The following is a 15,923-nucleotide window of genomic DNA, read 5'->3' on the forward strand; positions in this document are numbered from 1 at the left end:
AATGCTGAAGATTAGATGGGTAGATCACATAACTAATGAGGAAGTATTGAATAGGATTGGGGAGAAGAGAAGCTTGTGGCACAACTTGACTAGAAGAAGGGATCGGTTGGTAGGACATGTTCTGAGGCATCAAGGGATCACCAGTTTAGTATTTGAGGGCAGTGTGGAGGGTAAAAATTATAGAGAGAGGCCAAGAGATGAATACACTAAACAGATTCAGAAGGATGTTGGTTGCAGTAGGTATTGGGAGATGACGAAGCTTGCACAGGATGGAGTAGCATGCAGAGCTGCATCAAGCCAGTCTCTGGAATGAAGACCACAACAACAACAATATCAGTTCCTGTGTTATGGATGTGTGTTTGGAAAATAACTTGGGTGCCACATACAACCTTTAAACATGACCAGATTTCTTTGAGTTTTGAAAGATAAGTTCCAATATGATTCACCTATGGTGGTCATTCAAGACTTCATGGATTGTCCTCTTGACAGTTAAACGTATTTCATTCAGTATTCTCTGTTTTGCCCTACGCTTTGTTTTACAAATATTATGAAGTTACTGTTTCTTTATAGTGATTGTATACCATGTAGGGGCCCTCCCATCATGAACAGTTCAACATGGTATATATTTATCCAGTGTTTGGTCCATTATTCTTTTAAATTTGTACTGTAGTTCTTTTACGTGTTCCTACCGAGATATAAACATTTTGAATTCCTCCTTGAGATGTGATGTGGCTGCCTGTTTACCACACGTACTAAATATGTAAATCTTTCTGTTTGATTTAGCCGCCTTTGTACTTCAGTTGTCATAGTTGCTACATCTGCCTAATGGTCACTTAAACCAGTTTCAATATGGACATCAAGAAGGCACATCTATTTGATGCCTTTGGGTCTAATATATCTCCATCATGAGTGGGCTTCTGAACTATCTGTTCAACAAATTTTTCAGAGAAATAATTTAGTACTGTTCCACAGGATGCGCTGTGACACACACCACTTACAGAACTGTGATTTTCTACACTGATATTTGTTTGGTTTAAGTCTCCTCTAATGATGACAGTACAATTGGAGAAGATTGAAACTAAGCTTTTTTCTCAAGTTTGTCCTTACATCTGAAGGCAAATCTGTCAGCTGATGGAAAGACCCAATTACAAGTTTATGCTCATCTTTGATAATGAGTTTTGTCCAAACAATCTCTCGTGTAGACCCAATTTGCATCTTGGTGAATTTGAGTTTTTTATCAACTGTGATGACTATTCCACCTCCACCTATCATTACTCGATCCTTATGATATACACTAAAATTAACCCCATAAATCACAGTGCTGTCAGTTTTGGGTTTTGGCCAGCTTGCTTAAAATTCTGGGACTTTCCTGGGAATATTTTATTTGTTTCATTTGTGGGGACCATTTCTTCGACTCTTACCATTATACTTTGGGCTCTCAAAATGGCTCTGAGCACTATGGGACGTAACATCTGAGGTCATCAGTCCCCTAGAACTTAAAACTACTTAAACCGAACTAACCTAAGGACATCACACACATCCATTCCTGAAGCAGGATTTCAACCTGCGATCGTAGCGGTTGCACAGGTCCAGACTGAAGTGCCTAGAACCACTCAGCCACACCGGCCTGCATATTTGGGGCTCTCCTACACCTATTGTTATCTGAAAGGGGTGGAGAGTCAGAGTGTCACTTGTTGTTGTTGTCGTCTTCAGTCTTGAGACTGGTTTGATGCAGCTCTCCATGCTACTCTATCCTGTGCAAGCTTCTTCATCTCCCAGTACTTACCTAAGCTTAAAAAAAGAAAAAGAAAACTTGTAAGCCACTATGTCACAACCTTTATGTGTAGTGCACTCCTGACCCATTTAGGGTGACACTTACAATTCTCAAACCTATTGTGCAAGCCGAGGAAATCACAGCATAGCTTTTCACAGAATCTTCCAAGTCTCTGCTTCAAGTCTTTTACTTAGCTCAGAACCAGAGGGCCCCAAACATTTCTACAGTAACTTTCAGAAGTAATGCTTCCTTAAGTAGAATAGATAAACACGAGTGTTAAAAGTGTTATAATGAAGAAAAAGTCATTCAGAATCTCACATCAATAGGGTCACTTGGTGCAAGGAAGGAACTGAGTTAACAAAGGGAAAAACAGGAATTTAAGTTGTTGTTTGCTAAAAAAATGGCAGGCCATTGGTAACTGAAGAGGGGAGGCAAAAAATTGGAAAGGAGTCTAAAGTGAGAAGAAGGTGGAATGAAATTAAGATGAATGAAAGGATATGAAGAAAGTAAATATTACACCTCTCTTTCTAGCTTTTTAAACTTTTAGAGTGACAAATGAATCCTTGCTCAAAATCACTAAATGTTAAAAAAAAATTCTTAAACACATATTGTATTCAAAAATTCCTACTGGACAGTATAAGTGTTGGACATTTCTTTCAGTAAATAATGGGACCTTTTTAAATATATGTAAAAAAATTAGCACAAATAATATTGTCTAAAACTACAGTCAAGAAGGGATTTTCTTGTGTTTTAGGCACTTGTGACAGGCTGGACTCTGCAACAAATCAAGTTCTATGAAAATCAGCAACAACGACGTGATACACACTTATCACCCACTATGAACACACAACAAAATTTCATAAATGTATAGGTATGTAAGTAGCATGGGAGGATAAATGATTGGAGTGATTTCATATATTCACTATAACTACATTAATTGACATACTGTTAGAGAACTCAACACTTGCACAAAAAAATTCAAATTTTGTATATTTGCAACCACACTTCAGACTTCTACCCTGAGAGTGCAGGAGTGAGCAGTGAGGCAAGATGGTGACAGGCACTGAGAAAGCATATGTTGTGCTTGAAATGTGTTCACATCAATGAATGACACTTCAGAACGAGGTTCTACAAAAATCCACCAATTGCCAAATCCACTCAGTGAAGGCATGCGTAGTTTAAAGCTTTACGTTGCTTCTGCAAGGGAAATCAACAGGTTGGCCTACAGTGAGAGAAAAAACAGTTGACATATATCTGGACCTGGTGGAACATTGCCACATGCCACAACTGGAGATCAACAGTATGGACTTCATCTACCAACAGGATGGTGCTCCACCCCACTTCCGTCATAATGTTCATAAATTCATAATTAAGAAACCAATCAATTGGTCATGGTAGGGTTGATGATCAGTAATTCATGTCATGGCCTCTAAACTCTCCCAACCTAACTCCATGTGACTTTTTCTGTGGGGTTATGTGAAAGACTTGATATTTAGGCTTCCTCTACTAACAAAGCTATAAGAAGTGCAAGCTCACACCAACAGTGATTTTGAACAGATTTACAAAGAGATGCTATGACAAACATGCGAAGAACTTGATTATTGACAAGATATCTGCAATATCAGTAGGGGAGCAGAGCACATATGGAGCACTTGTAAAAAAAGCTTTCTTTCTGCGTTTTTTGTATGTTCTATGTATGTGCATGTCACAATACGTCAAATAATATAGCTACAGCAAATCTGTGAAATTGCTTCACTCATTCATAATAACCTTGTACTTCAATGCTAATATTTACTATGTATACTGACTGTTGGTTTGTGTGTTTGTAACTTAGTACTCACTTTCAGTTTCTAGTTACTCACCTTACATCTGACTGTGTGTGTGCGCACTTATCACAATCATGTTTCAGGCTTGTAAGGGAAAACAACATGTCGTAAACAATACAAAACTATTTTGTCTTTCAATTTCATCTTTCTTGAAATGTTAGAAAACAAAGAAAGAACCTCTTTGCAAATTTTTCTCCTTTCATCCACACAAGCATGTATATAGGGCATGGTAACAATTACATAGAACATTATAAACCACGTTATTTTGTTTTTAAATTACTTTATTTTCAATTATTATATAACCTTCCATGCTTATGAAACACACACACATTTTTTCATCGTCCACCTAGACATTTTTATTAAAGAAACATCTGGACATAGCCCACAATGTACACAAATCAATATGCTGTCCTGAATCATCTGTTCAGCAAATCCTGAAGTTTAGCATCTGGCTCAGAGCAATGCTTTATCTTAACTGCGATTCATTCTGTTACCCCACCCCCTACGATGCTCATCTTTGAACTCATCCCATTCTCTTGCTCTTCTCAATGCTTCTTCTTCGTCCTTCTCTATTGCCAGTTCTTTCTTAATTTCTTCTTGTTCCGCCAGTTCATTTGCATTCTCTCTAGCAGCCACGTCTTGAAGGCTTAAAGCCTTTGCTTGGGTAGGATCAGGGAAACTGGAATAAAACAAACCATGGTAAATGTACAAAGGTCCAATAACATGTACATGCAAGTGTGTGTGTGTGTGTGTGTGTGAGAGAGAGAGAGAGAGAGAGAGAGAGAGGACCTAAGGCCATTGGAAGGCAGGTCTTTTGACTGCCTTACAAGCAAAAATAAGCTGTTGTACAATGTACATACAGAAAGTAAAATACATATGATTTGTGATCTATTTATTACATATGATAATGTTCTGCGAAGGAACAATGGGAACTATTCATTAGCAGCACAAATCATCTCACTGCTCCCCAACATTTCACTGAAAGCAGGGGGAAGAGTGGAAGTTAAGGGATTCTTATCCGATAGTACAACTGAACTTTTTAGACACCTTCTGTAATGATTTGCATTCTCACTCATCCAGTGTTGGACAGCACAGAACACAGCATATGCACTTTTGTTGTTGTTCAAATTCACATTTTTAATGACATAACAACAGTTTGGGAACACACACATTTTAACCAAATTCATAGTGATTTGCAGAATGTATGTCTCTCAAAGTAGCTGTCCTCTCAATTCACACTTTGGACAGCTTACAAAAGTTGTCTATTGTATAATGACTTTTCAGTACACTCTAATTGCAAGGAATCCAAGCAAAAAGTTTCAAATTCCATAAATTGTCTGCTTTTAATGAAACTGGTGGATGAAACAAAGTTTCGTTTGTGGTAATGTAGTAATAACTCCTCTACTGTTTGTAGAATTAACAATGACATAAGCTTTGTTTAAATCTTGGGTCCAAAGACTGGTTGGATGCAGATCTCCACAATACTTCATCTCTGCATAACAACTACCCCCTACACCCAGTTGAACCTGCTTATTGTATTCAAGCCTTAGTCTCGCTCTTATAATTTTCAGCCATCATACTTTGCTAAATTGCCCAGCTGTCTGTTCTTTTATGCTTCAGGATGTGTCCTATCAACTTACCCATTCTTTTAGTCAAGTTGGGCTGTAGAGCTCTTTTCTTCTGAATCCAATAAAACCTCATTAGTAATTCCATAAATCTAACCAACATTTTTTGTAACACCACAATTACGAAGTTTTTATACACTCTTCTTATCAGAATTATTTATTGTGCATGCTCCACTTCTATATATGACATAGAATTTCTCCTTAATTCCCTTTACTGCTTGCTTTATTTGCAAACTGAATAACATGGGGGACAGGCTACAAGGGTGATGTGAAAAGTTCTCGCCTTCATAATGAAAACGAGAATTTACCTTTTAAAAACCTTCTTTTACTTTTACATATCTCCTTCAATATTAGTATACTTGATCTAACAGTGTTCCTGCAAGATTATTCCATCAGTGTCATGTTCCTGCTGAAGTACGATATGCAGTTTTAATCACTTCTTGGTTGGACAAGAAAATGCTGACCAGCCATGATGACAATGAGTTTTGGGAAGAAATGGAATCTGCAGTAGCCAAATTTGAGGAATATGGTGGATGTTGCAACACTTCGTAGTGCAGATCCCTTACTTTTCACATTCCCAAGATACTTTTGTTGACAGGTGCACTGTCCCGGTGAAATAGGAGTTTTCTCCTTTCATACTGTACGTATCTTTTACAATTTTTTATATCCAGATCCATTAGAAGGTTAGAGTAATATTTACCAGTTATTGTTTTACTTTCTTGAAGGTGGTGACTGAAAAGAACTGTTTTTGCATCCAAAAACACCAATGCCACAACTTTTCCTGAATGACATCATCTTTGCCATCTTTGTACCTGGAGAATCAGCTTCTTGCCACTGTTTTGACTGTTATTTTGATTATGTTTCATCCGTCACATTCTGTTGTAGGAAATCACTTTCCTTTTTACAAAATCATGCCAAACACTGTTCACAAATTGTCGAGCTGGTGCGGTACCCAACTCCCACACAGCTTTCACACATGCAATTCTTCATGGTAAAACAGAGCCAATATAGTCTTTAAAAATCCCTTCAGTCTTTGAAATTTCATACACCTTCACAGCCTGATCTTCCAATATCACAGCCCACACTTTTTCTACGACCTTTGATGTTCATCGTGTTCCTCATGTGGATCATCTTGAGCACTTTCATGATTTGTTCAAACTCAGCAGCCCATTTCCCCATGGTGGAAATTCAAGGAGAAGAGTCAACATACACATTTACAAACTTCATATTAATTTTGGTTGCCATCAACTATTTCTTAAAAGAACTTAAACTCTGCTTGATACTCAATATCGCCCATTCAGAGCACTCACATACTGCAAATTGTTCATATAGCTGCCTACAGCCAATACAGAACACATTGTTTACAGTTTCACACAAAGTGTGTAGAAAGTCGTATCAACCTCAGGAGGGGAGAGGAGTACCATGCTCCTTGTCTGTAGTCTACACATACGCACACGTGTGCGTACTCACATAACACACACACACATTTACCAACAGAAGGTCATTATTGCCTTATATGTGCCCACATTTATCGAGAACCCAAATTTACCTTCCCCCACATTGCCCTCTACTAGTCGTTCCATTCTTCTGCAGATAGTTCACATTAGTATTCTGCAATAATGACTAATTAAACTGATAGTTTGGTCAGATGTATCAGCACCTGTCTTCTTTGGAATTGGGATATTGTATTTTCTTGTAGTCTGTCTGTTTTCACCTGTCTCACATATTCTGGATACCAGGTCAAGCAGTTTTAACTCCAAAGTTTCTTAGCAAGTCTCTTTTAATCGAGGGTATGTGGGATTTCTGCCCCCAAATGTGAATTTTTCCAGAACATATGTAACATGTAAATATATGTGTTTACGTAGAACACTTACTGGGGCAAGTAGTCTGCAGGGAAAAGTGCTCACTTGACCAGTAGTTGTTCATCAGTGTTTTCTTTAATTTGAAGTTTTTCCCATGTTGTTGTTGTGGTCTTCAGTTCTGAGACTGGTTTGATGCAGCTCTCCATGCTACCCTATCCTGTGCAAGTTCCTTCATTTCCCAGTACCTACTGCACCCTACATCCTTCTGAATCTGCTTAGTGTGTGCATCTCTTGGTCTCCCTCTACGATTTTTACCCTCCACGCTGCCCTTCAATGCTAAATTTGTGATCCCTTGATGCCTCAGAACTTGTCCAACCAACCGGTCCCTTCTTCTCGTCAAGTTGTGCCACAAACTCCTCTTCTCCCCAATTCTATTCAATACCTCCTTGTTAGTTATGTTCTCTACCCATCTAATCTTCAGCATTCTTCTGTAGCACCACCATTTTGAAAGCTTCTATTCTCTTCCTGTCCAAACTATTTATCGTCCATGTTTCACTTCCATATACGGCTACACTCCAAATAATACTTTCAGAAACGACTTCCTGACACTTAAACCTATACTCGATGTTAACAAATTTCTCTTTTTCAGAAACGCTTTCCTTGCCATTACCAGTCTACATTTTATATTTTCTCTACTTTGACCATCATCAGTTATTTTGCTCCCCAAATAGCAAAACTCATTTACTGCTTTAAGTGTCTCACTTCCTAGTCTAATTCCCTCAGCATCACCCGACTTAATTCGACTGCATTCCATTATCCTCGTTTTGCTTTTGTTGATGTTCATCTTATATCCTCCTTTCAAGACACTGTCCATTCCCTTCAACTGCTCCTCCAACTCCTTTGCTGTCTCTGACAGAATTACAATGTCATCGGCGAACCTCAAAGTTTTTATTTCTTCTCCATGGATTTTAATACCTACTTCGAATTTTTCCCATACATTTCATTTAAGTGATACTTATTACTAAATATGGTTTGTGTAAGCCACAGGCAAGGCTGTTTAGTGTGTGCTCTTAACTGTGGTGTATACCGAGTGACAGTTTGTGGGAGGGAATGGGGGGTGCAAACTACAATAATAGCATACTTTTTGACAGTTGTACCTCAATAATGGGTTAGAAAACATGCAAACTGTAGTACTAGCAGTTTACAGGCCACCTGCAAGAAGTATCCTAAGACTCATAAAGCAGTTAGAAATAGTTTTAATGAAGTTTTGCAGAGTTAATTGGAGAATCATGGTTGGTGGAGACTTTATTGTTGTTTTTCTGTAAGACTGTATGACAGAGGGCCCTAGAATTGTTAATGGCCAGCTAAGGATTATTTTCCACAGTACAATTTCCTACAATGATTGAAAGACATTGTGCAAAATCTAATGATATTTTGTTTTTAGACCTGACACAATACTACACATCCTAAAGTCATTAGATTCTACATCAAATGTTATATGAAACTGAGTTGTATTTACATTACTATTATACTCAAAAATAATGTTATTGTTGCAAAATAATATCTGGTGTTACCATGACATGAAAATACATCACCTTCCAGTCACTCATATCTAAGTCATTAGAGGTACAGTTGAAAATTATAGTGCTGGTGCTCAAGAGTTATGTTAATGTTCTTAGGGAGGTTGGTGTTTATTAATAAATTATCCATTAAACACAAAACAGTCATTTACAGGAGGAAAAAACTCACTTAGGAAGGTATAGTTATTGTGAAATGAAAATTGATTTTCAAATCTGGCCCCAATCCCGTTCTTGGAAACTAAAACAAAAAAGGGAATCTAGTAGTTGATGAGCAATCTGTTCAAACAGTAAGTAAAAGTGAAACCATACCACAAAATTCTCTATCGCATCCCAATAAGTCTAAATGTATTTCTGAGCACAGATTCTCACAAGATTTGTATTACAATTTTCCAACAGAATTGTACTGTACAGTTATTTCAATGAAAAATTCATTAAATTTCAAAGTAAAACACTAAGCTAATGAGTAATAATGACACATATAATTGATTTCAAACTTTTCCTGGAAACAAAACTAAGTAATGCTTTTTGATTAAAAGCTGATCTGACAGAAAGATTTTCAGTTATGTACAACTGTAAATTATTCACATAGCTAGGCCATGGGCTGTGCAACTACAGAGAAGTGTAGCGTAAGGCACAAGTTTTAAATATAAAGGCTGGCAAGAGTCAATAATTTTCTAGTCACACTGGATTAAAAAATGTGAAATTCATGGGAACATTTCTCTTGGGAATGAAATGGAATACTTTCCACTGAGCTTGCTAATGCACTGGTAAAATCATGAGTGTTTATCCAAGAGCAGCAAAGCTCAAATGTCTGTTACACCATCAGCTTTAGGTTTCCCCAAGGTCTCTCTAAATTGATTGCAGTGAGTGTTGGAGTGGATCCTTTGAAGAAAGTTTGTGCTCAGTCATTATAACCTTACCATAAATTAGATTAAAACCCTGAACTTCCTTCCATTTGTTCAACTTATATAACAGATACAAAAGTAATTTAGAAACTAAACATTAATCCAGTGATAATGCAAGGTACTAATCACTTCTGAAATAATATATACAGAGTAGCACAGTTAAAAGTAGATCGCCGCCCTTTGAAAGTGAATGCAATATTTCGACTTCTGAAACAGAGTAAATAGCTACAACAATGGACAGTTTTATGCAATAATCTATTGTTAGCATTTTTCTCTCAGCATTTCAGTTTATTTCATCAGTGAAGTTAGACGTTTCTCTTTGCGGCCTACAAAATTACTTTCAAGATAGAAGAAAGAATTAAAGTTGTGGAAGCATATGTGGAAACATGTAAGATTACTGAAACTCATGAAATTTTCAGTATTAAGCATCCAGGTAAATACTACAAGCAAAGAGAACAATACAGAGTCTGTATAAAAACTGGCGCACATACAGATCTGTGCAAAATATAAATTGACAAAGAATTCCTTCAATTCGCATACTGGAAGTATCGCAGACATTCGCCACAGAATTATTCATAGCCAATAGAAGTCTACACAGAAACTGGTCCGAAAGGTGCATGTAAGTAGGAGGAGCTGCCAGCGGGTTTTGAGAAGTCTTAATTTGAAGCCATATCGTGCAGCAGGTCTGCAGCAATTATGGGAGGATGACAGAAACATGTAGATCACTGCATGTGGCTTTTGTATGACATCAATGATGGCTTGTTCGATCCTTTCCATTAGATCATGAATAATGAAGCATGGTTTCATCTTTCCAGTCGTGTGAATTCACAGAACACGAGACACTTGGCAACAGAGGACCCTGAATTGTATATTCAGACCAAAGTGACAAACAAAAATTTGTACCACGGCCAGGATTCAAATCTAGGTCTCCTGCTCAGTAGGCAGATGAACCTAACCACCACACCACCCTCGCACAGTGGCTTCGCACAACTGCATGGACTACACTAGCATGCCTCCCTCCTCTACACAAATTCTCATTCACAACTGAGCCCACTTGGTATTCTCCCTAAACTTTAACAGCACTGCAGAGGTTCGCCAACTCTATTTGAATAGCATCAAACAAAATGGGGGTCCTGCCTGAAACCCAGACATAGGTGCTTCAATCAAATGAAACTATTCAAAAGACCTTTTCAAGTCTCAAACATCTTGGCTTCAGTACAGATTTTCACTCACTGCTTCAATCTGCATATATACATCATGATGTTTGAGACATGAAAAGGTGTTTGGAACTATATAGTTTCATTCAATTTCTGATATCATTTACATTTGCTTTAATACAAATGATTCTGTCAGTTTCCCAATATTCCTGCACTGATAATTAATGCTAATACAAACAGAAAGGACCTCAGTAACATTCAATAGGGGAAACATACTAGCCCTCCAACAATGTATATTTTTCATTCAAAGAGTGATTAGCATTTATTTAATGATTTATTTATTGCTTCTTTCTCTATGTTGTTACCATTCATGTGCAAAAACTGAAGTAGCTTCACTGTAACTGAAGTGGAAGTCCACAAAAAAATTGACTAAATTAGATACACCTCACATGACAAATGCCATGTTAATTATTGAAACAGCCTGCATAGGAAAATGCGTGGGATTAATTATAAACAAGATCCAATGGCAAAAGACCATTCATGTCATTAACAAGGCAGAGATATGAGCCTCAAGAGAAAACCCACGGTTGAGGTTACTACAACAAAAATACATCAGCAAAATAAAATCTGATGAACTAATAAAACCACCAGAAATATATGGCAGGGAATGGTCTTGTTATTAATGCCTTCAAACGTGCCAAAAGCTGGAAACATTAAACCACAGTGGAAAAACAGGCTTTCTGAATAGTGTCATAAATGTAGTTATGTGTAAGGTATATGAAACGGGGTGACGGAAGCTTCCGATCCCACCCATCGGCTTTGACACGTGATGTAAGGCTGTTGTGGTGTGCGACATCACAACAGCACGGAGTTTAGTTTGTGAGAGTGGCGTGTTTGTAGGTGTCGTTTTGATGTGATCAGTGGTGCTCTCTGGTGGTGTGTTTATGGGTAGCGTGTTATGTGGTGTATGGGGTTCACTTGCATTGTAGCATTGCAACGTGTGTGGTATCGGTGGTGATTGTGCTTTCAGCGGAATATTTTTCAGTTAGTTAACGATTTTGGTTTTGTGATGTCGACGTTATTGTAGTTTTTTTTCTGTTCACTGTGCGCGAATTTTGGTAAATTCCTTTGTTTATGTCTTTGGTAGGTATGGATATGACTGACAAGGTCAACAGCTATTGGTTGTCGGCAATAATGGGGGACGGTCCGTTGTCTCTAATAAAATTTCTTCAGCTATTCGGCCTGTAGGCTGAAGTTGTGAAGTGTTCAGTGTGTCATGAAGAAATGAGGCTTACTTAAGTTCTGGCGTCTCTGACCAGGGACGGCTATATGTCGTAAGGATAACAGGTAAAGGGAAGTGTACGATTACAATTTTGATTTTCTACTTTTTTTTGTTTGTGGTAGGATTAAGCGTGGTGGTGGTGAAAGTTTTGAGATTTATAGTGTGGTATCGGTAGTTGCTGTTGACCTATATAGGTCAAGGGAAGTGTTCGATTCCTATTTTGATTTTCTAGGTGTTTTTTGTGGTAGGATTAAATGTTGTGGTGGTGAAATTTTTGAGAGTCCTAGTGTGGTATCAGTTGTTTCTGTTGATCTATATAGCTTAAGGGAAGTGATTGATTCCAGCGGATTTTGTGTGTAGTGAAATTTGGGAAGGTTATGGGGTCTTGTTATTTTAGTGTTTTTTTGTCATTTGGTTTAGTGACGTGTGTTTATATTTAGTTTGTCCTCACCCTAAAACCCCAATTTCCCACGCTTGTCCCATTAGTTTGATTAGGTATTTTGTAGAAGGTGTGTGTGTGTTGGTTTTTTGATGTATTTTGGTGTTTGTTGTCATGTTTACGTAATGACGTCATAGGCGCCATATTGGAGTCGTAGTGTATGGTTGTTTCTGCCATATTTCAGGCGACATGGGTCAAAGCAGATGGGTGGAATTGGACACTTCATTATTTCCTATGATACTACTGTCACAACACTTTCATTGGACTAACCACATCACAAGAAAGCTATAACCTTCCAAACTAACTTAGATATTGGAGTGTGCTACAGTTCAGTCTCATCACAACTCCAGAAAAAGGTCACATGTAGGTCTACCACACAACACAATTCCAAACATATTTCTCCTGAATGGATCATCATCTACATGAGTCAATCCACAAGAAATAAATAACATATTGCGAGCTAAACAACAGACACAATTGTCATCTGCAACTATTAAACATATAAACAAAAACATTCTAAATGGTTTCTATGTTACATAAAACATTATATTACAAAGAAAAAAATGATTGCCCGGGTTATTCACTAGACTCAAATGTGTAACCAGGAACACACTTTTGATCAGAAAAACTAGACACACTACCCAACAATTGCTGTAAATCTCCAGACAACTACCAATTTTTTTTTTGTTTTTTCCAAATGGTAATATGGTATCTGGAAGACCAAACAGAATGGCAATATTGTGAAAGAAAACACACACACACACACACACACACACACACACACACACACACATACAGAGAGAGAGAGAGAGACAGAAGGGAGGGAAACATGCACATTACCAAATGAACTCTTAATGCACTCCTAAAGATCTAAGATGTATGGTACAATGGAGAATAGTGCAACTTACTCTCCATCCTTGACTCTCTTTTCATAAAATTCTTCAACCGTCATAACGGGAAGACTGGGATACCCAGCTCCAAATACCTTCTTCTGCACTTCGTCTTTTGTGATAATTATGGGCTTGAGTGGCTTTTGAGGAGCACGCACTTTTCTGGACTTCTCCGCTTCAATTCCTAACGGAGCACCTTTTCTGACTTGAGCCATGTGTGCAATTAATGGTTTCTCCATTTCAATATTATTCAGCTCATCCACAGCCTGATTAGCAAAACACTTTATCAATGTTATGTAAAAGTTACGCTTCACTTCTTCGTCTACATTACTTTGTTCCATTTCCTTCCCCAGAAGTTCCAGTTTCTTTTGTAATTCTTTCTGCTCTTTATACCTCTGGAGTTTCGTATTTCTCTTGATTGCCATGTCGATGAGATTACTTGACTGAGGCCCAACTGGCGAGACCACTTTGTCATCGTCTTGTTGTGAAGGTTGCGGTACTTCTATATCAATAACACCATAGTCCTTGCATCGTGTAAGAAAGTCACGAAAATATACTTCTGCTGTATTAATGACTTCTAGGCGGTCATCCACGCACAATTTCAAAGCCAGACCGCCTAAAAGTGCCGGTAAGAGTAGGTACTTAATATCATTTGTAGCAATTTCTTCCAAAGCTTCATTTGAACTAAAAACACCCGCTAATGATATCAGTCTTGTAGCGTCCTCCAGAATATGCATTGCTTTCTTGATGAGGCTCTGCAAGACAAACAAGTGTGGATGTAATTACCTTACGCAACAGAAAACAAAGAGAGTGTGTCTCTTCAAATGTAGCAAATTGTTTTTTTCCAAATGGTAAACAGTAAAACAATGTCCCTCACAGCTGTACTCTACAACCTATTTGTTCTTGTTCTCCATTAATAATCTACCGATCCACTTAAATGCCACGTCGGTTTTATTTTCAGATGATACGTCTGTATAAATTGAAGACTATGAGGCAGTAAACATCCTTGTCAGCATGATGAATATAAACATTATCTAAACACATGGTTTCAGCTTAGTGGTTAACCAAAAACTTCCCAAAAACCCATATGATCCAGTTCTGATCAAAACAGTCAAAATCTCAGGAAATTAAAATATGTCATAAGAAAAGCAACATCTAGAAGAATGAATTCTCTGAAAATTCTTACGATTAAAACTCGATAAGAATTTAATTAGGAGTAAACATATTGAGTATGTATTCAACAAATTATGTAGCTTTGCATTTGTGTAGTAAATAAAATTGCCTTATGCCACCGACATGGATACAAGTAAAATTTCATATTATAAATACATCCAATCAGTTATAAGATTCGCCATTCTGTTTTGGGGAAGCTCTAGCAACATATTGCTTACAATGAAACAGCAGAAAACATAATTAGAAACGTATGCTGTACCTCCAAGACAATCATGTAACTTATAATTTAAAAATCTTCCAATCATTGAACATTCCTTCCCCACATATCTGTGGTATTATCGTCTTTGTAAGTAGCAATTTAGAATGCTTGCTCACTCTCAGTATATGGGTATGAAAATTTACTAGAAACTCAAAGGGAAAAAACGTTCTGAGTGTGAAGCTAGAGTCAGCGAAAACAAAGCTACATGATACTCTGTTTCAGGGGTGCTGAAACTCGGGTGAAGATTTCATTAAGGATGAACATTTTATCTGAGCAGGATGTAGTAGTTTATCACTAATCTTGTTGAGTAAAAGTAGCTGTCTTTTCGCAGAAACATCACATTAATGTTGAAATACTTCTGCCACTATTTAACTATAGTTTTATAGAAATGAAGCTGTATTATATCTTTCTGACATGTTTCATGTACTCTAATAAAATCATTAGCGTATGTACACTATGAGACGAATAAATCACAATTCACCTGTACATAAGATACCTAGTTTCACCACGCTCAAACATACAACGCGGCAAGGTTATACGCAAGACCTGTTGTTTCTTTCAGAATACACGATGATATGATGTGCTTAAAATGCTAAAAAAAAATAAGAAAAAGCTGTTTTATGTGTACTTACCTGAACTGAGCTACTATTCGTTGGTTCGTCTATTTTGTCCAATTTCTTGTAAATTTGAAGACCTTCATCAAACATTTCGGATACTTGTCGCATCTCATGATCGTCGGTATTAGCCATTGAAGATTGGACACAAAATACGTCGTAGAAAAACCTCGAACACTCCCAAAACAAACGAGTGACTTATACACTCAAAATAACAACAATCCAGCGATGTTCCATGCAGAACGTCTGCGATAACATTCAATCTGATTCCAACGAGGTTAGAACAGATTCGCAAGAAATTTTACATGCTTTTATACTGATGTGTAGTGTAATGCTACGCGGAAGTGATGACTGTTTTAATGATTATGTTCGGCGCAATCACTGACTTATGTTTTCTCTTTGTCTTATGTATGTTTTATTCTATCGTTGAATGTGCTATTTAACGGAGTCGTACGTACTAGGGTTTAGTTTTGATATTTTAATAATGCTAATTATCTAGCAACGCAGCAATTGGTGACCCCGACGTGATCTCTGGTGGCCACTGACGCTTGTATCGTGCCGCGTTCGGCTAAGTACAAACATTCGCATCAACTGCGT

At 37.5% G+C, this 15,923-nt stretch overlaps 1 protein-coding gene across 1 annotated transcript; it reads right to left on the bottom strand.

Moving 5' to 3' along the window:
* Positions 1 to 3,873: 3,873 nt before the first annotated feature.
* Positions 3,874 to 15,658, bottom strand: LOC126456969 (immunoglobulin-binding protein 1). The gene is made up of 3 exons (XM_050092911.1): positions 15,345 to 15,658; positions 13,299 to 14,035; positions 3,874 to 4,279 (listed from the first exon to the last, which is right to left on the bottom strand). The coding sequence occupies exons 1-3, from the start codon at positions 15,459 to 15,461 to the stop codon at positions 4,072 to 4,074; spliced, it is 1,062 nt and encodes a 353-aa protein (XP_049948868.1). The 5' UTR covers positions 15,462 to 15,658; the 3' UTR covers positions 3,874 to 4,071.
* Between the last annotated feature and the right edge of the window lie 265 nt (positions 15,659 to 15,923).

Source organism: Schistocerca serialis, chromosome 2 (genome assembly GCF_023864345.2).
Source record: "Schistocerca serialis cubense isolate TAMUIC-IGC-003099 chromosome 2, iqSchSeri2.2, whole genome shotgun sequence".
In the NCBI taxonomy this organism is placed as follows: Eukaryota; Metazoa; Arthropoda; class Insecta; order Orthoptera; family Acrididae; genus Schistocerca; species Schistocerca serialis.